Source organism: Oncorhynchus mykiss, chromosome Y (genome assembly GCF_013265735.2).
Source record: "Oncorhynchus mykiss isolate Arlee chromosome Y, USDA_OmykA_1.1, whole genome shotgun sequence".
Classification (NCBI taxonomy): Eukaryota; Metazoa; Chordata; class Actinopteri; order Salmoniformes; family Salmonidae; genus Oncorhynchus; species Oncorhynchus mykiss.
This window is the reverse complement of record NC_048593.1, coordinates 34613311-34638087: the sequence shown is the minus strand read 5'-3', so window position 1 is coordinate 34638087 and position 24777 is coordinate 34613311. Positions and strand designations below refer to the sequence as shown.

The following is a 24777-nucleotide window of genomic DNA, read 5'->3' as shown; positions in this document are numbered from 1 at the left end:
CTGTCCAATCAGATTCAGCCACATCTGAAGACAAACCCCTGGCCTAGTATGGTATTGATGTTATATCATTAGTATTTGGCTATAACAACAACCTTTCACAAAGCACTAGCTTCTCAGTTTCCTGGCTCTCTCTACAGTAGGGTTTACCAATGTTAGTGTTCTCCTATGCAATAAAACCAAAAATATACAAATTATGGACAGCTAGGAGACAGCTAGGAGACAGCTAGGAGACAGCTAGGGGACAGCTAGGAGACAGCTAGGGGACAGAAGACAATAGATCTCAGATGGGGAGTAATCCCAGGGCAGATCTGCTCAGGATTTTAAATCCTTTTACATCAGACAGAAGGTTTATTCTAATCTTTCATCATCTTTATCAATGTAAGCTATCAGCTGGGTTGGCCCCAGTGACATATTCACCCAATCAGCCTTCACACTAAACTGAGTAACTCATTAGAGAGTAGCTGTGAGTGTTCCCTTTCTCTCAGGTTCAGTCTGTGAGGAGGGAACACACATTACACAGCCTGCTGGACCATTTTACATGTTCCTGTTCACATTCCCCTTGGCAAACTAGCCTGTGTTCTTCTCAAACGCATGCTAGCGTTTCATTCCAATTGATCGCATGTATTTGTGATTACATTCAAATGAGTTAAGTTAACCCAAGCTGACAATCAAAGGCTGCTGTCAAATGTGTTTGTGTTCTTTATAAGAAATAGAGACCATTGTACAAAGTGATCGTCCAAGACTGTCAAATGTTATCAGCCAGGGAGCTCCCCAGCAGTCTGAAATGTGTTTAGATTAGAATCGTTAATATACTGAGGCTAGTCTGTCTCACACACAGACACACACACCATTTAAGTGTATCTTATCTTAGCCATTGCAAAGATACCCTCTAGAGCAGCCCACAGAGCAGCCCACAGACGGCAGTTGTGAGAGACTAGGAGGACTACAGTAAGTAAGCTGAAGCGTTTCCCTATCTGTGTCATTATCTCCCTCCCTTACCTTGGCTGAGGTCTCAAACCAGCCCACAAATCCTTTTTCCCCACAGAATGTGTCCAGATTGAGCTGCTGGGAGCAGACTTAGTCAGACTTGTAGGCCAGCACCACAGCTGGGACAGGTTTGCCATGACTGAGGGTGACCTTAGTGTCCAGGTCGTCCTTCCACTTGAAAGGACGACCTGGACACTAAGGTCGTGGGTCACGTGGGTCATGTCAAACACCCCCAGAGCTCCAACAGTCCGGTAACACACACGGGTCATATTACAATATCTTTCTTGTCCTGGGACAAACAAATACATGAACAGTACATATCAGGGTCAGACCGACATACAGCACTGATCAAGTGTATACTGTAATTATATGTACTTATAATCTAATTATATTGCATTAGGATTTAGCACATTCCAAAAACAGCAGAAAATGTCAGGTTTTCATAGTACAGACACACACACATACAGAGAGCGAAAGAGTAACTAGTGCTCATATGGCTCTAATGAGCATGAGACCAGGTGAACCCTGTCATTGTCTGTCAGTGTATCTGTCACGTTCTGACCTTAGTTCCTTTGTTTTGTCTTTTGTTTTAGTATGGTCAGGGCGTGAGTTGGGTGGGTTGTCTATGTTAGTTTGTCTATGATTTTCTATTTCTGTGTTTGGCCTGGTATGGTTCTCAATCAGAGGCAGCTGTCAATCGTTGTCCCTGATTGAGAACCATATTTAGGTAGCCTGTTTTCCATTGTGTTTTGTGGGTGGGTATTTTCTGTTTAGTGTTGTACCTTACAGGACTGTTCGTTGGTTGTTTATTGTTTTGTTTTCAGTGTTCATTAAAATATTTGAAATATGAACACTTACCACGCCGTGCAGTGGTCCTCCTCTCCTTCCCCACACGACAAGCATTACAGTATCAGTGTTTTGTTACTTGTCATGTTTGTTGTGGACCCCAGGAAGAATAGCTGCTGCCTCTGCAAAAGCTAATGGGGACCCTAATAAACAAATAGACAAGACACATGTTCCTCCACAGTACACATGAAATTCTATAGGGAAAAAAACTGTACACTGGTGATTATGATTGTCACACTCTGACCATTATTTGCGTTGTTTGTTTCTATGTTTTGTTTGGTCGGGGTGTGATATGAGTGGGCATTCTATGTTGCATGTCTAGTTAGTCTGTTTCTATGTGTTTTGGCCTGATATGGTTCTCAATCAGTCGCAAGTGTTTGTTGTTGTCTCTGATTGGGAACCATATTTAGGTATCCTGTTTTGTATTGTGGTTCGTGGGTTATTGTCTATGTGATGTTGCATGTTAGCACTCAGTTTCGATAGCGGTCACGTTCGTTTTGTTATTTTGTTAGTTTGTTTAGTGTACTTCGTGTTTTTTTCGTCATTCATTAGAAGTATGTATTCACACCACGCTGCGCTTTGGTCTCCTCACTACGATGATCGTGACAATGATGATACATGTAACACAGACTATCTATGGATAAGACCAAATGTAATTATCAAAAGTGTGCTAATTCATTGATATTGAGTTGTTAAAAACATAAACTTGAATAAAGTCTGATGTAGACTGATTGTCTGCAGTTTTGTCCAAACCACTGGTGTTACAATGAATTGATAATATATCAAGTAATATCAAAGTAAAATGAAGTGGTTTGACATACTGGCAATGTCCCAAAGCTGTAGTCTTATAACGGAGTCACTGTCCCAGTGCAGAACCTTCAGCGCAAAGTCAACATCAATAGTTGCTCGATAATGTTGAGAAAAGATCTGATGGACATAACTCTTGACTGATGTTTTACTGACCCCAAGGTCCGCTATAACGAGAAGTTTTAACAAATGCTCCTGTTGCATGGTCTGCGTTTGTACAACAGCCCATTCAAAACTCACACTGCTGTCTGATCCAATATCTGCCGGTGTTGATGGCACATGGAAAACATATTACAATTTAGTTTTAATTCCATTCCAACTAGAGCCTGAAATTCTTTCAAATGTTTCCATACAGAACTTTTAAGGTTCACTGTGCACCTTAACATATGAGGATGGAGTCAAGGAAATTATGTAATCCTACTTGATTTCATAGTCCGTACATGAAAGGTCAAATTTTTATTTTATAAACTTGTCATATGTTCTCGTCAAAATATATACAGTACCAGTCAAAAGTTTGGACACACCTACTCATTCCAGATGATTTCTTTATTTCTCCTCGGGATAAATTAGCAGAGTTGGTACAGCCACCCGGTTTCGTAAGTTAACAGAGTCGGTACATCGGTACAGCCACCTGGTTTCTTCACCGGTTTCTTCACGCATTGCTCCGACAGAAACAAACATCTCTCTGGTAAGAAGAAGGGTGGGTTGTATGCCTTATGATTAACGAGTGGTGTGATAATAACAATATACAGGAACTCAAGTCCTTTTGTTCACCTGACCTAGAATTCCTTACGATCAAATGCCGACCGCATTATCTACCAAGAGAATTCTCTTTGATTATAATCACAGCCGTCTAAATCCCCCCAAAGCAGACACCTCGACAGCCCTGAAAGAACTTCATTGGACTCTATGTAAACTGGAAACCACATATCCTGAGGCTGCATTTATTGTAGCTGGGGATTTTAACAAGGCTAATCTGAAAACAAGGCTCCCTAAATTTTATCAGCATATCGAATGCGCGCCCCGGGCTGGCAAAACTCTAGATCATTGCTACTCTAATTTCCGCGACGCATACAAAGCCCTCCCTCGCTCTCCTTTCGGTAAATCTTACCACGACTCCATTTTGTTGCTCCCAGCCTATAGACAGAAACTAAAACAGGAAACGCTGGCCCGACAGATCTGATTCCACGCTTCAAGATTGCTTCGATCACGTGGACTGGGATTTGTTCCGGATAGCATCGGAAAATAATATTAATGTATACGCTGATCCGGTGAGTGAGTTTATTAGCAAGTGTATCGGTGATGTGATACCCACGGTGACTATTTAATCCTTCCCCAACCAGCAACCTAGGATTGATAGCAGTATCTGTGCAAAAACTGAAAGCGCGAACCACTGCTTTTAATTATGGCAAGGCGACCGGGAACATGACCGAATACAAGGCAATCAAACAAGCTAAGCATCAGTATAGAGACAAAGTAGAGTAGCAATTCAACGGCTCAGACACGAGACGTATGTGGCAGGGTCTACAGCCAATCACGGACTACAAAAAGAAAAACAGCCCCGTCGCGGACACCGATGTCTTGCTCCAAGACAAACTAAACAACTTCTTTGTCTCGCTTTGAGGACATTACAGTGCCACCAACACGGCCCGCTACCAAAACCTGCGGGCTCTCCTTCACTGAGCAAAACATTTAAACGTGTTAACCCTAGCGAGGCTGCCGGTCCAGACGGCATCCCTAGCCGTGTTCTCAGAGCATGCGCAGACCAGCTGGCTGGTGTGTTTACGGACATATTCAATCAATCCCTATCCCAGTCTGTCTTTTCCTATCCCAGTCATATGCTCCAAGAGGGCCACCATTGTTCCTATTCCCAAGAAAGCTAAGGTAACTGTTAGTAGCACTCACTTCCATCATCATGAAGTGCTTTGAGAAACTAGTCAAGGATCATATCACCTCCACCCTACCTGACACCCTAGGCCCACTCCAATTTGCTTACCGCCCCAATAGGTCCACAGACGACGCAATCGCAATCACACTGCACACTGCCCTAACCCATCTGGACAAGAGGAATACCTATGTAAGAATGCTGTTCATCGATTACAGCTCAGCATTTAACACCATTGTACCCTCCAAACTCGTCATTAAGCTCGAGACCCTGTGTCCCGACCCCGCCCTGTGCAACTGGGTCTTGGACTTTCTGACGGGCCACCCCCATGTGGTGAGGGTAGGAAACAACATCTCCACCCCGTTCTCAGCCCTCTCTTGTACTCCCTGTTCACCCATGACTGCGTGGCCATGCACGCCTCCAACTCAATCATCAAGTTTGCAGACAACACTACATTGGTAGGCTTGATTACCAACAATGACGAGACGGCCTACAGGGAGGAGGTGAGAACCCTTGGAGTGTGGTGTCAGGAAAATAACCTCACACTCAATGTCAACAAAACAAAGGAGATGATCGTGGACTTCAGGAAACAGCAGTGGGAGCACCCTTCCATTCCATATCGAAGGGACAATAGTGGAGAAGGTGGAAAATTTTAAGTTCCTCGGTGTACAGATCACGGACAAACTGAAATGGTCAACCCACACAGACAGCGTGGTGAAGAAGGCGCAACAGCGCCTCTTCAACCTCAGGAGGCTGAAGAAATTTGGCTTGTCACCAAAAACACTCTTACAGATGTACAGATGCACAAACAAGAGCATCCTGTTGGGCTGTATCATCGCCTGGTACGGCAACTTCTCCGCCCACAACCGTAAGGCTCTCCAGAGGGTAGTGAGGTCTGCACAACGCATCACCGGGGGCAAACTACATGCCCTACAGGACATCTACACCTACCACCCGATGTCACAGGAAGGCAACAGAGATCATGAAGGACAACAACCACCCGAGCCACTGCCTGTTCACCCCGCTATCATCCCGAAGGCGAGGTCAGTACAGTTGCATCAAAGCTGGGACCGAGAGACTGAAAAACAGCTTCTATCTCAAGGCCATTCGACTGTTAAACAGCCATCACTAACATTGAGTGGCTGCTGCCAACATACAGACTCAATCTCTTGCCACTTTAATAATTGGAGGTAATAAATGCATCACTAGTCACTTAAACAATGTCACTTAATATAATGTTTACATACCCTACATTACTCATCTCATATGTATATACTGTACTCTATACCATCTACTGCATCTTGCCTATGCCGTTCGGCCATCGCTCATCCATATATTTAAATGTACATATTCTTAATCAATCCTTTACAGTTGTGTGTATAAGGTAGTTGTTAGATTACTTGTTAGCTATTACTGCACGGTCGGAACTGGAAGCTACATTTCGCTACACTTGCATTAACATCTGCTAACCATGTGTATGTGACCAATAAAATTTGATTTGATGTGATTAGAATAATAGTGAAGACATCAAAACTATGAAATAACAAATATGGAATCATGTAGTAACCAAAAAAGTGTTAAACCCTTTGCCTTGTTGACAGTTTCTCTCAACCAGCTTCATGTGGGAACCACACATGGTCTTCACTATTATTCTAATCACATCAAATCAAATTTTATTGGTCACATACACATGGTTAGCAGATGTTAATGCGAGTGTAGCGAAATGTAGCTTCTAGTTCAAAGCTGTCATCAAGGCAAAGGGTTTGTTTAGCCCTTCTTTGGTTACTACAAATGTTCAACTTAAAATTTTCCACCTTCTCCACTATTGTCCCTTCGATATGGAATGGAAGGGTGCTCCCACTGCTGTTTCCTGAAGTCCACGATCATCTCCTTTGTTTTGTTGACATTGAGATGGACAACCAACGACACCTGCCTCTGATTGAGAACCATACTAGGCTGAAACAAAAACCTAAACATAGAAACACAAAACATAGACTGCCCACCCCAACTCACGCCCTGACCATACTAAATAAAGACAAAACAAAGGAAAATAAAGGTCAGAACGTGACAGTAACAGGTATGCCTTGTTAAAAGATAATTTGTGGAATTCCTTTCCTTCTTAAAGCGTTTGAGCAAATCAGTTGTGCTGTGACAAGGTATATAGAAGATAGCCCTATTTGGTAAAAGAGGAAGTCCATATTATGGCAAGAACAGCTCAAATAAGCAAAGAGAAACAACAGTCCATCATTACTTTAAGACATGAAGGTCAGTCAATGTGGAATATTTCAAGAACTTTGAACGTTTCTTCAAAGTGCAGTTGCAAAAACCATCAAGCGTTATGATAAAACTGGCTCTCATGAGGACCGCCACCGGAAAGAAGAACCAGAGTTACCTCTGCTGCAGAGGATAAGTTCATTAGTGTTACCAGCTTCAGAAATTGCAGCCCAAATAAATGCTTCATAGAGTTCAAGTAACAGACACATCTCAACATCAACTGTTCAGAGGAGACTGGGTGAATCAGACCTTCATGGTCGAATTGCTGCAAAGAAACCACTACTTAAGGACACCAAAGAAGAGACTTGCTTGTGCCAAGAAACACGAGCAATGAACATTAGACCGGTGGAAATCTGCCCTTTGGTCTGATGAGTCCAAATTGGAGATTTTTGGTTCCAACCGCTGTGTCTTTGTGAGACCCAGAGTAGGTGAACGGATGATCCTCTGCATGTGTGGTTCCCACCGTGAAGCATGGAGGAGGTGTGATGTATGGGGGTGCTTCGCTGGTGACACTGTCAGTGATTTATTTAGAATTCAAGGCACACTTAACCAGCATGGCTACCACAGCATTCTGCACTGATATGCCATCCCATCTGGTTTGCTCTTTTTCAACAGGACAATTACCCAAAACACACCTCCAGGCTGTGTAAGGGCTATTTGACCAAGGAGAGTGCTGTATCAGATGACCTGGCCTCCACAATCACCCAACCTCAACCCAATTGAGATGGTTTGGGATGAGTTGAACCGCAGAGTGAAGGAAAAGCAGCCAACAAGTGCTCAGCATATGTGGGAACTCCTTCAAGACTGTTGGAAAAGCATTTCTCATGAAGCTGGTTGAGAAAATGCCAAGAGTGTTCAAAGCTGTCATCAAGGCAAAGGGTTTGTTTAGCCCTTCTTTGGTTACTACATTATTCCAAATGTGTTATTTCATAGTTTTGATGTCTTCACTATTATTCTACAATGTAGAAAATAGTACAAATAAAGAATGAATAGGTGTGTCTTTGAATGAGTAGGTGTGTCCTAACTTTTTACTGGTACTGGTACTGGATATATAATATATATATATTTGTTATAGGTCTACTCGGTAGCTCTCCAACACCTCCGCAATGAGTTTCTGGCCCTCCAGTCACCTCAAGACCAGTGTGCTTTCTACCCAATGTCGGATGTCATAATAAACATTGTTTGTTTTTTTACTGCCAAGCCACACTCATTCTCTTGTATCCTGCAGCCTACTGTAGGCCTAACTCAGAGCATGATTCAGACCCTAGCTATTTCGATCATTCAGGTGGTTACACAGTGTAACATCTGCTTCAAACTCACACTCTCAAACATGTAGATCCCCTGATGTCACTCTCCAGATCCCAATCACCTCAATTCTAATCACCTGTTCACACACCTGCATGTCATTATCACACACTATTTAGTTCAGTTCCCTGCACCCATCATTGTGAGGTATTGTTTGTGACACACTTCTATTCGGAGCTCTGGTTTTCCCCTGTAATTGAATCCTCCAGTGTATGATAGTTTTGGCCTGCCTCACTAACAATGCCTTTTGCCTATTCCCTGCCTGTACTTTAGCTTATCAGATTTTCTGTTATAAACCTATTGCCTGATCTCCCGGATGACGTTACTAGCCTTTTCCTTGCTTGTACTGTTGCCTTTTTGGACACCCTGTGTACGGCCTTCTGCCTGCCCCTGGACCCAGCTACCTACCTCCTCCTGTGGTCCTTTACCAATAAACACCTGCTGCGCCCTGTGCTTGAAACCAGCACTCTGTCTCCCCTGGTGTTCATTACACACAGTTGTCATCATTCTTTTTCTCCCACAAAGACATTCCCTTTATGTCAGGTATGATAACCCGAATCTGATCTTCATAGGACTCCATTTAAATGCCCATTTGTAACACCCAATGTCGTGCCCCTGGAGATTTTTACTGCGTTGATGTCTGAGTTCTTACGGTAATGGTGCTGATGAGGAATGAGTAATGCTATGTGATGCTGTTACTGCCATTTCATCAGCGGATTTTCACAAACATCTCCATCTTTAAACATGAAATTGCTATGAAATTAAACCATCGACAAGTTGTAAGGACGGCCGTTAGCCAATTTTACATCAAACTTGCCATCACAGTAACAGTTCCCTGTGTAGAATAAAATAATACAAAAGGATACTAGGACAAGGCCTATTTGCGTATCACTGCTTGGGGTAAAACAGTGTTTGACTAGGCCTCCTGAGATCACTGTTTCCGAGAGCATCTTCGATATACGAGATTTCTCAAGAACATGGGATTTGCTATTTACAGCCGTTGATCGCTCATCTAACAAGGTAATTAATTGCACATAAAATTAGTACACGACCATGTTCTAAAATGTATTATGGATTAATATGCCATTGCCACAGATAATACCGTTGTAAATCGATTTTAGATTAAGACTATTGTCTACGAAGAGCAGAAAGAAGATAAGTTAAATGTGTTTTAAATGTTATAAGACTCGTTCAGATTTATGTAGCCCAGAACTAATACGTATTTTTTTTGCAATGGTGAAATTAGTATTCAATACGTAGCCTATTGTTTGTCCATAAAAATGCGCATAACTGCCCTTTTAATTGTGTTTAAGAAAAACCTTTTATGTCAACACATGTTATTATTGCACTTGATCGGCTTTGCTATGCAACAACTGTGTGTCCACATGTGAGCTGAATATGCGAGTGTTCTTTTTTAAGAGCTGTCTGCATTTACCAGGAAAGAGGAGAGGCCTTTCCCTAATAATGTAGGGCAGGCAGATAAGTTTTTCAAGAAAAAGCTAATAAACCGTGCGCTGTGGGCTATTGGGCTTTTAAAGTAGGGAAAACAATCAACTCGGTTTTCGATGTTTTTTGCGCACACATCCTCACAAATAGGTTTAAAAAATATAAGCAGGCCTACCACACAGAACTACATTTGTAAAAAATAGCCCGATAAGGATATCACTGATAGTGGATTGGATAGCCTACCCTTGGGGTCAAAACAAGTGTTAAGTTATTTGTTTCGATGTAGACTGGGCATGCGCATGATTTACTCATCGTCAAATATTTAATTTTTTCCCCATAGATTCTATGAGAGATGGAAGCGATATGGCTGTACCAGTTTCGACTCATCGTCATTGGGGACTCGACAGTAGGAAAGTCGTGCCTGATCCGGCGATTCACAGAGGGACGCTTTGCGCATGTGTCCGACCCCACAGTCGGTGTAGACTTCTTCTCACGCCTAGTGGAGATAGAACCAGGCAAACGCATTAAACTTCAAATCTGGGACACAGCCGGACAAGAGCGATTCAGGTGACACTTTTTTGATTTAAAAAAAAATCTTCCATTGTAAAGACCACAAATTGTGTGAAATAAATCACAAGTTTTTTTTTTGTCACCTGTAATTATTATTACACTACCAGTCAAAAGTTTTAGAACACTTACTTATTCAAGGGTTTTTCTTTATTTGTACTATTTTCTACATTGCAACGCTTTTCCAACAATCTTGATGGAGTTCCCATACATGCTGAGCACTTGTTGGCTGCTTTTCCTTCTCTCTGCGGTCCGACTCATTCCAAACCATCTCAATTTGGTTGAAGTCAGGGATTGTGGAGGCCAGGTCATCTGATGCAGCATTCAATCACTCTCCTTCTTGGTCAAATAGCCCTTACAATGCCTAGAGGTGTGTTGGGTCATTGTCCTGTTGAAAAACAAATGATAGTCCCATTAAGCCCAAACCAGATGGGATGACGAATCGCTGCAGAATGCTGTGGTAGCGATGTTGGTTAAATGGGCCTTGAATTCAAAATAAATCAGTGTCACCAGCAAAGCACACACACCATAACACCTTCTCCTTTTTGCAACTGCACTTGAAGAAACTTTCAAAGTTCTTGAAATGTTCCGTATTGACTGACCTTCATGTCTTAAAGTAATGATGGACTGTCGTTTCTCTTTGCTTATTTTAACTGTTCTTGCCATAATATGGACTTGGTCTTTTACCAAATATTCTGTATTCCACCCCTACCTTGTCACAACACAACTGATTGGCTCAAACACATTAGGGATGAAAGAAATTGCACCAATTAACTTTTAAGAAGGCACACCTGTTAATTGAAATGCATTCCAAGTGACTCCCCCATGAAGCTGGTTGAGCGAATGCCAAGAGTGTGCAAAGCTGTCAAGGCAAAGGGTGGCTATTTGAAGAATCTAAAATATAAACTATATTTTGATTTGTTTAACACTTTTTTGGTTACTACATGATTCCATGTGTTATTTCATAGTTTTGATGTCTTCAAGATTATTCTTGTCACGCCCTGATCTGTTTCACCTGTCCTTGTGCTTGTCTCCACAACCCTCCAGGCGTCGCCCATCTTCCCAATTATCCCCTGTGTATTTATATCCGTGTTCTCTTTTTGTTGCCAGTTCGTCTTGTTTGTTCAAGCTTACAAGCGTTTTTCCTGTCAGCTCCTATCGTTTCCCAGCCTCTCTTTGCTAGTGCTCCCGGTTTTGACATTTGCCTGTCCTGACCCTGTACCCGCCCACCTGACCTCTCTGCCTGAGCCTGCCTACCATCCTGTACCTTTGTTCCACCTCTGAATTACTGAACCCTGCCTGTCCCTGACCCTGAGTCCGCCTGCTGTCCTGTACCTTTGCCTTACCCAGGATTTTCGACCCCTGCCAGCCTTGACCTGTCTTTGCCTGCCCCTGTTGTTACAATAAATAGTGTTACTTGGACAGTCTGCATCTGGGTCTTACCTTGATTCCTGATAATTCTACAATGTAGAAAATAGTAAAAATAAAGAAAAACCCTTGAATGAGTAGGTGTTAAAAAACTTTTGACCGGTAGTGTATAGCAATATATAATTTTATCTAAAATGTGTCTCATCACACTATTTTGCAAAGAAGGTCTACAGTAGCCTCAACAGCACTCTGTAGGGTAGCACCATGGTGTAGCTGGAGGACAGCTAGCTTCCGTACTCCTCTGGGTACATTGACGTCAATACAAAACCAAGGAGGCTCATGGTTCGCACACCTTTCCATAGACTTACACAGTAATTATGACAACTTCTGGAGGATGTCCTCCAGCCTATCAAAGCTCTTGCAGCATGAACTGGTTGTCCACCCAATCAAAGGATCAAATAATGAATCTAGTACTGAAAGAATAAGCTACAGCTAGCTAGCACTGCAGCGTATAAGGCAATAGTTGAACAGTTTTTAACAAATTAATTTCTTACAAAATTAAAAAGCAAGAGAGAAATAGAGTGAGAGTCATTTTTTTCCACTTTCAGTTTCTATCACATTTCAGGTATAACCCAGATGCAGACATTGTCGAAGGAAACAACGTTTATTTCTAATACAGGGGCAGGCAAACGACAGTTCAAAGGCAGGCAGGGGTCAATTATCCAGAGAGGGTGCAAAGGATCCAGAACGGCAGGCAGTCTCAGGGTCAGGGCAGGTAGGGGTCAATAATCCAGTAAGGTGGGGCAAGATACAGAAGGGCAGGAAACAGGACACAAGGGGCTGTGACACATGGGTTTAACTCTGGACACATGAAAGGCTAATAACCTTAGCGATGGGAAAAGGGCCTATTAACCGGGGGGAGAGTTTGCGGGATTCCACCTGGACGGGCAGATCCTGGGTGGACAGCCATACCTTCTGCACGAGATGATACTGTGGAGCCGGGGTCCGGTGGTGATCCGCTTGTCGTCAATACCTGGAGGTGGTCTTGAGGAAGGACCGACCAGGCTCTCCTCCAAGTACGACGACAGCAGGGGACAAATATCTTGGCCGAAGGTATGCTGACCTCTTCTTCCTGCTCAGGGAAGAGCGGGGGCTGATACCCCAGGGAACACTCAAAGTGATAGGCCTGTGGCAGAGCAGGGAAGGGTGTTGCAGGTGTATTCGACCCACACAAGCTGCTGGCTCCAGGTGGTGGGGTTGGCGGAGACCAGGCAGTGCAGAGTAGTCTCAAGGTCTTGGTTGGCTCGCTCCGACTGGCCGTTGGACTGGGAGTGAAACCCGGAGGACAGGCTGGCCGATGACCCAATGAGGGTGCAGAACGCCTTCCAGAACCAGGATGAGAACTGAGGACCCCGGTCGGAGACCATGTCAACTGGCAGTCCATGAATCCGTAAGACGTGCTGCACCATGAGCTGAGCCATCTCTTTGGTAGATGGTAGTTTGGGGAGAGGAATGAAGTGGGCGGCTTTGGAAAACCGATCCACAATGGTCAGGATGGCGGTGTTGCCATCAGACGGTGGGAGACCCATGACAAAGTCCAGGGAGATGTGAGACCAAGGACAGTGAGGGACAGGCAGAGTTTGGAGGAGACCAGCCGGAGCTTGCCGAGGAGTCTTGTTCTGTGCACAGACCGTGCAAGCGGCGAAGAATGTGAGACGTCAGGAACCGTGGTAGGCCACCTAAAGTGTTGTCTCACAAAAGCCAGGTTCCGATGGGAGCCCGGCTGGCAGGCAAGCATCGCGTCAGGCACAAACATCCGGTTTGAGGAACGCTGTGCCTCCCGAACCTGCTTCCCTATTCCCCAGCTGAGTGCCGTCACCAGGCACGAGGTGGGAAGGATGGTCTCAAGTTCCTGGGGTAGTAGTCGTGGGGCTATAGCAGCGTGACAGCGCAGCCGGTAGGAGAGGGAGAAGTTGAACCGGGTGAACAGTAGGTCCCACCTAGCCTGCCTGGAATTGAGGCGCTTGTCGGTGTGGAGATATTCCAGGTTCTTGTGGTCGGTCCACACAATGAATGGATGTTCCAACGCCATCTTCACCGCGAGAAGCTCACGATTCCCCACATTGTAGTTCCTCGCCATGCCGTTGAGGCGGTTAGAGAATAAGGCGCAGGGATGTAACCTGAGGTCCAGGGCAGACTCCACTCCGACATCCAAAACATCGGCCTCCACTCCGAACTGGCGGGACGGGTCAGGATGAACCAAGATGGGAGCTGTGGTGAAGCGGTGTTTGAGATCCGGGAACGGCCGGTCAGCAGCTGGAGACCAAGTGAACGGAACCTTAGGAGAGGTGGGGGGGAAGCCAGGGTGCTGTAGCCCCGTATAAAGCGGCGATAAAAGTTGGCAAATCCCAGGAAACTCTGCAACCGTACTCTGGACGTAGGTTGGGGCCAATCCACCACCGCTCTCACCTTCCCGGGACCCATCTGTTTCACTTACTTAGCTAGTAATGCAGCTAACTAGTTTAGCCTACTGAATCACTCTGCTCAAACAGAGGGATGCTATGTTAGCTAGCTGGCTATGACTTTCCAACACAACACTGGAACTCTTCCAAGTCAAAGTAAGCTTTTGGTATTACTCATTTATTGCCACCAGGGCCCGGCATGTAACTGCTAACTAACAGTACACTGTAACGTTACTTCATGATTGTAGCCGTTTACTAACGCATTAGTTATATTAGCTATGTTGACTAGGATGTTACTTTAGCTAATATGGTGACAACGATGTGGGCTGTTTATAGAGGTTTGTCTTGGAAAGGGTTTTTCGCCTGGTCACATACAGCTGATTTGTTGTGCATTGAAGTCCACAAGCGACAACGTGGCTGTAATGAGTGAACTCTGTTTACGTGTGATCAGGGGTGTATTCATACTGCCGATTCTGTTGAAAAACGTTTCTTAAACAGAAGCAAACGGAACAAAACGGGGATAAACATACAGTGCCTTGCGAAAGTATTCGGCCCCCTTGAACTTTGCGACCTTTTGCCACATTTCAGGCTTCAAACATAAAGATATAAAACTGTATTTTTTTGTGAAGAATCAACAACAAGTGGGACACAATCATGAAGTGGAACAACATTTATTGGATATTTCAAACTTATACTGAACCAAAATATAAACACAACATGCAACTATTTCAAAGATTAAAGATTTTATTGAGTCACGGTTCATATGAGGAAATCGGTCAATTGAAATAAATAAATTAGGCCCTAATATATGGATTTCACATGACCTTAAAAAAAATGGGCCACACAATCTCGTCACTGTATCTCTGTGCATTCAAATCGCCATTGATAAAATGCAATTGTGTTTGTTGTCCGTAGCTTATGCCTGTCCATACCATAACCCCACCACCACCATAGGGCACTCTGTTCACAACGTTGACATCAGCAAACCGCTCACCCACATGACGCCATACACATGGTCTTTCCGGTTGTGAGACTAGTTGGAAGAACGGCCAAATTCTCTAAAACAATGTTGGTGGCGACTTATGTTAGAGAAAGGAACATTAAATTATCTGGCAACATCTCTGGTGGACATTCCTGCAGTCAGCATGCCAATCGCACGCTCCCTCAAAACTTGAAACATCTGTGGCACTGTGTTGTGTGACAAAACTGCCCATTTTAGAGTGGCCTTTTATTGTCCCCAGCAGAAGGTGCACCTGTGTAATGATCATGCTGTTTAATCAGCTTCTTGATTTGCTACACCTGTCAGGTGGATGGATTATCTTGGCAAAGGAGAAATGCTCACTAACAGGGATGTAAACAAACTTGCGCACCAAATTTGAGAGAAATAAGCTTTTCGTGAGTATGGAACATTTCTGGGATCTTGTATTTCAGCTCATGAAACATGGGACCAAGACTTTACATTGTTGTGTCTTTGGCATCATTAAAAGTGAAGACTGTTATTTTATCAAATCAGTTCTCTGTAATTATAATTACGTGATTAAACTAATCATGTAAATGTAATTAACCAGGAAGTTGGGGCACCAGGGAAATCTTCAGATTACAAAGTTATAATTTTCCTAACGTAACTCTTCAGATATTTGAATATCTGATCAATTAGTCTTCTTATTAATGAATTATTATTTAGCTCACGTCAGTCTCATTCTAAATGTCGTAAATGGTTGGTTATCTGCACGAACCCAGCCTTTACTATGAATCATCCATACACCAATTGTCTTAATCATTTATTTACTAACTAAATAAATAATCCCAGAAACGCATAAACAAACAAAGCAGTAGATCTGTTACTAACAAATGATAGGGGAGATTCCCTAGTGGGCTAAGCCGATATGACGGCTTGGTGGACAAAGGGAAGTGGGTGTGGACTGAGCGAGAGCGGGAAAGACCAGAGGGATCACTACACACAGTACTACTATAATTAATTGAAATGCTAATCCTTTGCACATGAACGCTCACTCATTCTGGAAAAATTGCAATCAATATATAGATTTACGCCCATGTGTCATGATCTTTTCTGTTGGAATCCGGTCCGTCTGCTGGAGAGTCAGTTCATCCGCGTCTCTTTCTCTCTGCTGCCCTGAAGATCAGTCTTTCGTGGTTAGAATGAATACATCAGAGTATCACTCAGAAATAAATGTTTCGGCGGTTGTCAGTAATAGCACCCCAGGTTTACATAATTTCTAGCTGCAGACTATTAATTAGTATCTAAGATTAGCTCTTATTCTGTCGGCATCGATAGTCTGAGTTGAACCATTTCCAGCCGTGTAGCCATGTGGTATGGTTAGGAATTCAATAACTATTCGCAATAACAGCTCACGCTGTGGGTTTGCTCAATCTTTGTACTCAAACCTGTGCCACCTCAGCTGACACCGAGGTACGTGTGGTCTGAAGAGGATTTCCTCAGGAGGAGGTTTTCTTCATAACAGTAGAAAAGGCTGTTCTATGACGCCTGATCATGACTGTGTTCACGGGGGCGGGCCAATCACTTAGTTCAACTTTAAAGGGAATACATCATTTCACAAATAGTTTCATCTTTACTCATTCATTTTATACAATAATTTGATGCAAACCTCATAACGGAGGCACCTGTATAAACAGAGTTATGGTAATGTGGCTGTATTGTCTTTCATGAGTTCACAAACATGAAAAAAAACGGACCGGGTCGTAGCTGGCTTCTCCACCGACCGTTTACACATCCTCCAAAACATAGATATTGTTCCAGTCTCAAATTCTGGAATGTAGTAGAATTTGGCAGGAGTTCCTTTGTTCCTCTCTCCATACTGCATGAAAAGGGGGAGAGAGTCTCCGCCAGGAATTTACGACCTGAGATAACAGAACAGTAGGAGAGAGTGAGAAGCCATGATCTATACACAGAAAGGGCCACGTCACGACAACATGTGATATTTTTTCAGTGTATTTACCACTGTCCCTCTTCTTTGCTTATCCTCTCACCCTCTCTAGGTCTATTACCAGGGCTTATTACCGTAACTCTGTTGGGGGGCTGCTGCTGTTCGACATCACCAACCGTCGCTCCTTCCAGAATGTGCATGAGTGGCTGGAGGAGGCCCGGAGTCACGTCCAGCCTCACAGCATCGTATTTCTGTTGGTGGGCCACAAGTGCGACCTGGAGCCCCAGAGGCAGGTGAGCCAGCAAGAGGCGGAGAAGCTGGCAGGTACCTATGGTATGCGCTACGTGGAGACATCAGCTCGCGACGCCATCAACGTGGAAAAGGCCTTCACTGAGCTAACGCGGGACATCTTTGAGCTCGTGAAGAGCGGTGACATCAACATCCAGGAGGGTTGGGAGGGGGTGAAGAGTGGCTTGGTGCCCAACGTGGTGCACTCCTCAGAAGAGGTCACCAAGAGTGGCCGGCGGTGCCTCTGCTGATTAGCCTGTCTGTCTAGTTGGCTTCACTCAACCCAGCCCATGCAGTCCTGTTACATTATGTCCCACTAGCTCGCAATCTTGTCACATATATATATCTCTCTCACTCCCATTCTGAGTACTGGAAGGCCATTCCCGCTCTAGTCTACCACTGAATAAAACATGAATACAGCTACTTTCCACAGTAACCTTCCTGGCGTCTCTGTCTTACCTGTTACAGGCACTTGAAAGACAAGAAATGGCCTGTTTTATGATTTCATTGTCCTCCCTGTATTTATGCTTCATCTTGTGCCCCACAGAAGGAACACACCTCAAACTTTACACGTCTGTTCTGTGTTCTGGAGTCTGGGGAACTCACACAACTATCGGGGGGGGGGAGGGTGTTCAATACAGGGGGAAACACCAAATCTATCACAGCTTATTCCACCTTGGCTATGGAAAGAACCAGAAAGCGTGTGTTGTATTACTGGCTGTGTGCAATGCTTCCTGCTTTTGGTGCGAGACTGATGACACCCCCAGACACATGAACAACCAAGAACACAATAGTGTATTGCCATCATCCTTTTCATCACAGATGGAACCAAAGCTTGCGTGGACTGAATCAGTTCTACATGAGTATCAACAGGGAATTTGCACAGTTGAGTGTTGGGTAGGCTGCACTGTGCGATGCCTAACATCAATGTTTTTCATTTGCCGTTTTCTTCATCGTTGCTCATATTAAATGCACAGTTGGGGACACAAGGTACTGTATAACATATCACCTTTTTTGACCACCCTGGCCATCCACCATAATCGTTAGAGAATGCGTCCCATGAGAAAGACGTTTTATATACTCCATTGGCTTTAACAGTAAGCTCACCCCTTAAACATTGACATCTACACAACGATAGCGCCTCCTGATGTTGTGAACACCAAGCTTTAAATGGGGTCAGCTGTTCTAGAGTAGTTTTTTCTTCAGTTTATTTAATACCTGCATACTGTAGGGTCCAATGCTTGTAGTTTTAACATGATCCTAAGCAACATTCCACACGTGTCCAATATTTCTTCCGGACTCAGCCACGTGCTTTATCTAACCGTTATATTTTCCAACCACAACCTTTAGTACCTCTAAAATGTATTTTTTCTCAATGCCAGTTTCCACCCTCCCCATTGAACTTTTTGGGTTAGCTATGATCCCATTTGCTGCCAGGCCCATGTCCATATACAACGTTAATCCCAAGCAGACCATATCTGAGAGCAATTTAAAGAGCCTCCTAGGTTCAAAGTATCTATGCAGCAGGAAACTAACCATTTGCTCGAAAGGAAAGCTACAACATGTATTAATCGACCTGAATTTTACTCTCCTTCAGGGTTGTTCAATACTGCACGTGTATAGTTGCATTTTATCCATTTGTAAATAGCCAGGGTGTTCTGGATGAATTATTTTCCAGAACATGAAATGTCATAATGGTGTGATAGAAATGGGAAATTCCATGACTTTCAATATTTGTAGGAGATACAGTGCATTCGGAAAGTATTCATACCCCTTGACTTTTTCCACATTTTGTTACGTTTCAGCTTGTAGCGTCATAACCAAGAACACTTGAGGCTGTTATCGCTGCCAAATGTTCTTCAACAAAGTACTGAGTAAAGGGTCTGAATACCAGTTTGGGCACACCTACTCATTCAAGGGTTTTTCTTTATTTGTACTATTTTCTACATTGTAGAATAATAGTGAAGACATCAAAACTATGAAATAACACATATGGAATCAAATCAAATCAAATTTATTTATATAGCCCTTCGTACATCAGCTGATATCTCAAAGTGCTGTACAGAAACCCAGCCTAAAACCCCAAACAGCAAGCAATGCAGGTGCAGAAGCACGGTGGCTAGGAAAACCTCCCTAGAAAGGCCAAAACCTAGGAAGAAACCTAGAGAGGAACCAGGCTATGTTGGGTGGCCAGTCCTCTTCTGGCTGTGCCGGGTGGAGATTATAACAGAACATGGCCAAGATGTTCAAATGTTCATAAATGACCAGCATGGTCGAATAATAATAAGGCAGAACAGTTGAAACTGGAGCAGCAGCACGGTCAGGTGGACTGGGGACAGCAAGGAGTCATCATGTCAGGTAGTCCTGGGGCATGGTCCTAGGGCTCAGGTCAGTTGAAACTGGAGCAGCAGCACAGCCAGGTGGACTGGGCCGATACTATTCATGTAGTAACCAAAAAAAAGTGTTAAGCAAACAAAAATATATTTTAGATTCTTCAAAGTAGCTGCCCTTTGACTTGATGACAGCTTTGCACACTCTTGGCATTCTCTCAACCAGCTTCACCTGGAATGCTTTTCCAACAGTCTTGAAGAAGTTCCCACATATGCTGAGCACTTGTTGGCTGCTTTTTCTTCACTCTGTGGTGCAACTCATCCCAAACCATCTCAATTTGGTTGAGGTCGGTTGATTGTTGAGGCCAGATTGTTGATGCAGCACTTCATCACTCTCTTTCTTGGTCAAATAGCCCTTACACAGCCTGGAGGTGTGTTTGGTAATTTTCCTGTTGAAAAACAAATGATAGTCCCAATAAGCCCAAACCAGATGGGATGGTGTATCACTGCAGAGTGCTGTTGTAGCCATGATGGTTAAGTATGCCTTGAATTCTAAATACATCACTGACAGTGTCACCAGCAGAGCACCCCCACACCATAACACCTCCTCCTCCATGCTTCACGGTGGGAACCATGCATGCAGAGATAATATATTCACCTTCTCTGCATCAGACTAAAAGACAGATTTCCACCGGTCTAATGTCTATTGCTCATGTTTCTTGACCCAAACAAGCCTCTTCTTCTTATTGGTGTCCTTTAGTAGTGGTTTCTTTGCAGCAATTCGACCATGAAGGCCTGATTCACCCAGTCTCCTCTGAACAGTTGATGTTGAGATGTGTCTGTTACTTGAACTCTGTGAAGCATTTATTTGGGCTGCAATTTCAGTGTCTGGTAACTCTAATGAACTTATCCTCTGCAGCAGAAGTAACTCTGGGTCTTCCTTTCCGGTGGCGGTCCCCATGAGAGCCAGTTTCATCATAACGCTTGATGGTTTTTGCGGCTGCACTTGAAGAAACTTTCAATTGTCTTGAAATGTTCCGCATTGACTGAACTTCATGTCTTAAGGTAATGGACTGTCGTTTCTCTTTGCTTATTTGAGCTGTTCTTGCCATAATATGGACTTGGTCTTTTACCAAATAGGGCTATCTTCTGTATACCACCCCTACCTTGTCACAACTAATTGGCTCAAACGCATTAAGGAAAGAATTTGCAACATTTTCCAAAAACCTGTTTCTGCTTTGTCTTGTGTGTAGATTGATGAGGGAAAAAAACTATTGAATCCATTTTAAAATAAGACTAACGTAACAAAATGTAGAAAAAGTCAAGGGGTCTGAATACTTTCCGAATGCACTGTATATTACAACAGCTGGAGTGTTGCTCTGTTCAGGGTAATAAGATTGGTTTGGTTTGGTTTCCCCCTCTTTCACTGAAGTCACACCCTCTGATTATGAAAGGAGAGAGATCCCTGGGGAAGTCCACAGCCTTTAGAGAGACATCCGTTACCTACATATTAGACATGCGTATTGAGCCTCCATGTGCCAGACACATGTGAATACCCTCCCCACCACAGATGGCTGGTGGCATCTTAATTGGGAAGGACGGGCTCATAGTCATGGCTGGAACGGAATAAATGGAACGGTATCTAACGAGTGAAATATGGTTTCCATGTGGTTCATTCCATTCATTTCATTCCAGTCATTATAATGAGCTGTCCTCCCCTCAGCAGCCTCCTGTACTCCCCACCAATGTTGTTGAATGGACTCTCCTGGCTGTATTCTCTGCTAAGCCAGGTACCAGATCAGCTGCTGAATTGACAGCACTGGCGCTAAACCAACTTTGTTTTTCATTTTAAACCATTGAATGACTGTGACATAGGAATGTAGAGAGAACAATCTTTTCATATTTCATGTTCTCTGCTATACCCCTGAGGCTCTGAGTGATGGTGCTTACCTGCACAGTGTCATGCAGAGGTTTGAAATGGCTATGAATCATGTCTTGATCAACCTAGTCAGAGCTAGGATGTATTCCAATTAAATTGTGACTGGTAGATGTCATTTCTTTTTTTGAAACAAACGTAAAGCAGACCATGTTTCTTTAGCGGTGTATAGGTTTGGAGTGCATGGCACAAGGGCAGGTTCGATGTCTCATATGCTTGTAAGGAATAAACATTTGATCTCAGCAAAGGCATGGTCAATATTCCAGTGCTCTATGATGCCCATCCAAAATACATGTGCTCAGTGTTAGTTGCCTTTGTATGCACACGCACACCCCAATTAATAAAAAAATATTCCCCCAGCCTGGAAAAAACACTGTTTATTCAACAAGCAGTTGAAAGAAATTGATATTCCGGAGGTTAAACTGGATGTACACTCTATATAAAAATAAGTATGTGGACACCCCTTCAAATTAGTGGATTCGGCTGTTTCAGCCACACCCGTTGCTGACAGGTGTAGAAAATCGAGCACACAGCCATGTAATCTCCATGGACAAACGTTGACAGTAAAATGGCCTTACTGAAGAGCTCAGTGACTTTCAACGTGGCACCGTCATAGGATGCCACCTTTCCAACAAGTCAGTTCAAGTCAGTTCCCAACAAGCAGCTCCGGTCAACTGTAAGTGAGGTTATTGTGATGTGGAAACGTCTAGGAGCAACAACGGTCACACAAGCTCACAGAACAGGACCACCGAGTGCTGAAGCGGGTAGTGTATTAAAACCATCTGTCCTTGGTTGCAACACTCACTACCGAGTTCCAAACTGCCTCTGGAAGCAAAGTCAGCACAATAACTGTTTGTCGGGGGCTTCATGAAATGGGTTTCCATGGCCGAGGAGCCAGAGACAAGCCTAAGATCACCATGCGTAATGCCAAGTGTCGGCTAGAGTGGTGTAAAGCTCGCCGCAATTGGACTCTGTAGCAGTGGAAATGTGTTCTCTGGAGTGATGAATCAGGCTTCACCATCTGGCAGTCAGATGGACAAATCTGGGTTTGGTGGATGCCAGGAGAATGCTACCTGCCCCAATGCATAGTGCCAACTGTAAAGTTTGATGGAGGAGGAATAATGGTCTGGGGCTGTTTTTAATGGTTTGGGCCCCTTAGTTCCAGTGAAGGGAAATCTTAATGCTACAGCATACAATAACATTCTGCATACAATAACGATTCTGTGCTTCCAACTTTATGGCAACAGTTTGGGGAAGGCCCTTTCCTGTTTCAGCATGACAATGCCCACGTGCACAAAGCGAGGTCCATACAGAAATGGTTTGTCGAGATCGGTGTGTAAGAATGTGACTAGCCTGTACAGAGCCCTGACCTCAACCCCATTGAACACTTTTGGGATGAATTAGAACGCTGACTGCAAGCCAGGCCTAATCGCCTACCATCAGTGCCCAACCTCACTAATGCTCTTGTGGCTGAATGGAAGCAAGTCCCCGCAGCAATGTTCCAACATCTAGTGGAAAGCCTTCCCAGAAGAGTGGAGGCTGTTACAGAAACTGTATTGAGATCAAATGTTTAATCGATGAGAATATTAGCAGAAGGTTGGCCAAAATACATCTCACTCCATCTTCCCCCACTGCCGGCCACTGGGCTTCCTCTCATTACCATATTTGGTACTGAGTGGAATCGCCAACCGGATGCTTCACATTTATACATCTGGTGAAACATCCGTCTCATTGTTCCATCTGTGAAACAACTGTTTGAAGTCTCCATTAGTACAATGCCATATACAAACACAAGAGGGCAGTACACACTAAACAATTGACCTTGTGAATGGTTACAAGGCACAACATTAAATGTTTTAAAAGACAAAGACACAAAGACACAATGTTGACAAAGACACTGAACAGAGGCAGCCAAGGCAGCAGGGGCATCTAGAGGGAAGAGGTACAGGTTAGTCATATTTTTACTGCATATCAAGCTGGATTATAAACTGGTTGTAAGACATGAATAAACACTGGACCTGTTTAAATTAAATAAATACTCAGAAACTGACCTTGAAGGTGAGGGCTTCCGTGCTCTCTGGTTGTCTCCAGATGATAATGGCACAAAGGGTACAGAGCAGGGCCAGGAGAATCTGAACGCTTGTCATGTTTAACACATGAACCAAAATAAATACTTTCAGGTAGATAGATATTAGGCATGCAATGCCATTCCAAAAGTTGCAACGTTTAAGTGTTGTGAATCTGTAGATGTGGAGGAAATGGATATGGATTTTCATTCGGTTTGATAAGCTTATTGATTTTTACATTTTTATATAATTATTTTAAAAAATACTCAAATAATTCCATCTACTGTTGAGAATCAACAAAGGCATAGAATGTCATTATAATAAACATTTATTTAGAAAAGACAACATTGAAAATACAGCTCATTTCTACATGACAGACATATATTCACAGTATATAAAACCAAAGACAAAAAATATCATTCATATTTATGTGACAGCATTTAGAGTAGTACTGATCAATCACTACTATGGCCTGATAGGAGTCTTGGTTTACCAGCCCCTGGTATCTGAGGCGGGCGGTATTTTCAGGCACTGGTTTCTTTTTGAGATTCTTACAAGTTCTCAAGAAACAATAGGTTGTTAAAATGTGTGTTAAGAAGCACAAGTATAAAACACCTCCTTTGAATAAGTGTCCATTTGTATAATATTCAGCATTATACAAATATGATACAGCTATTCACATACTGTACATTAGTTATTACTGTACTACAACTCACTTAAAAGGAAAACTCCACACAAATACTATTTTGGTATTTGTTTCATTAGTCCATTGTTGATATTGGCCCAACATCTTTTGCAAGTCAACAATTAACTTTAGATATCATTTTTCTAAATACAGAAATACAGTTGTTATGATGCATTTTGCATCATATAATGCATCAGGTTTTGTACGGTATTTTCCTTTAACAAACCGTAGAACTCAATTATCCTCACCAATTCCAGTGTCTTTACAGATGAGCACAAATATACTTCAGATTTAGAGAGCAGATTTTGCTGGTCAAATTCCTTATGTCCTTGACCTAGTGTCTCCAATGCACACTGCATTTTGGTCAAGCAGCACCACAACTAGTGATTAATAGCAAATGGAATCACAAGTTGAAGTCTCAATCATTTGGTGGTGCAACAATTTTGCTATATAAAGTAAATCATTAAAGGTGGTTGTCAAGAGTACTTTAAAAACTGTACATGTAAGAATACAATAACATCTATAAAAGAACATTACTTTAACTTAATTTGAAAAGCATAAAATAACTACATATAAAACAATTCTACAGAATATAATGTTCAGATAAAATGATGCAAAC

At 43.2% G+C, this 24777-nt stretch overlaps 1 protein-coding gene and 1 pseudogene across 1 annotated transcript; one reads left to right on the top strand and one right to left on the bottom strand.

Moving 5' to 3' along the window:
• Window positions 1–79: 79 nt before the first annotated feature.
• On the bottom strand, window positions 80–2844 carry LOC118945290 (annotated as a pseudogene).
• Window positions 2845–8785: 5941 nt separating this feature from the next.
• On the top strand, window positions 8786–18130 carry LOC110510152 (ras-related protein Rab-39B). The gene is made up of 3 exons (XM_021591507.2): window positions 8786–9124; window positions 9891–10117; window positions 16966–18130. Exons 2-3 carry the CDS (start codon window positions 9903–9905, stop codon window positions 17390–17392), a joined length of 642 nt encoding a protein of 213 aa, XP_021447182.1. The 5' UTR covers window positions 8786–9124; window positions 9891–9902; the 3' UTR covers window positions 17393–18130.
• Window positions 18131–24777: the final 6647 nt, after the last annotated feature.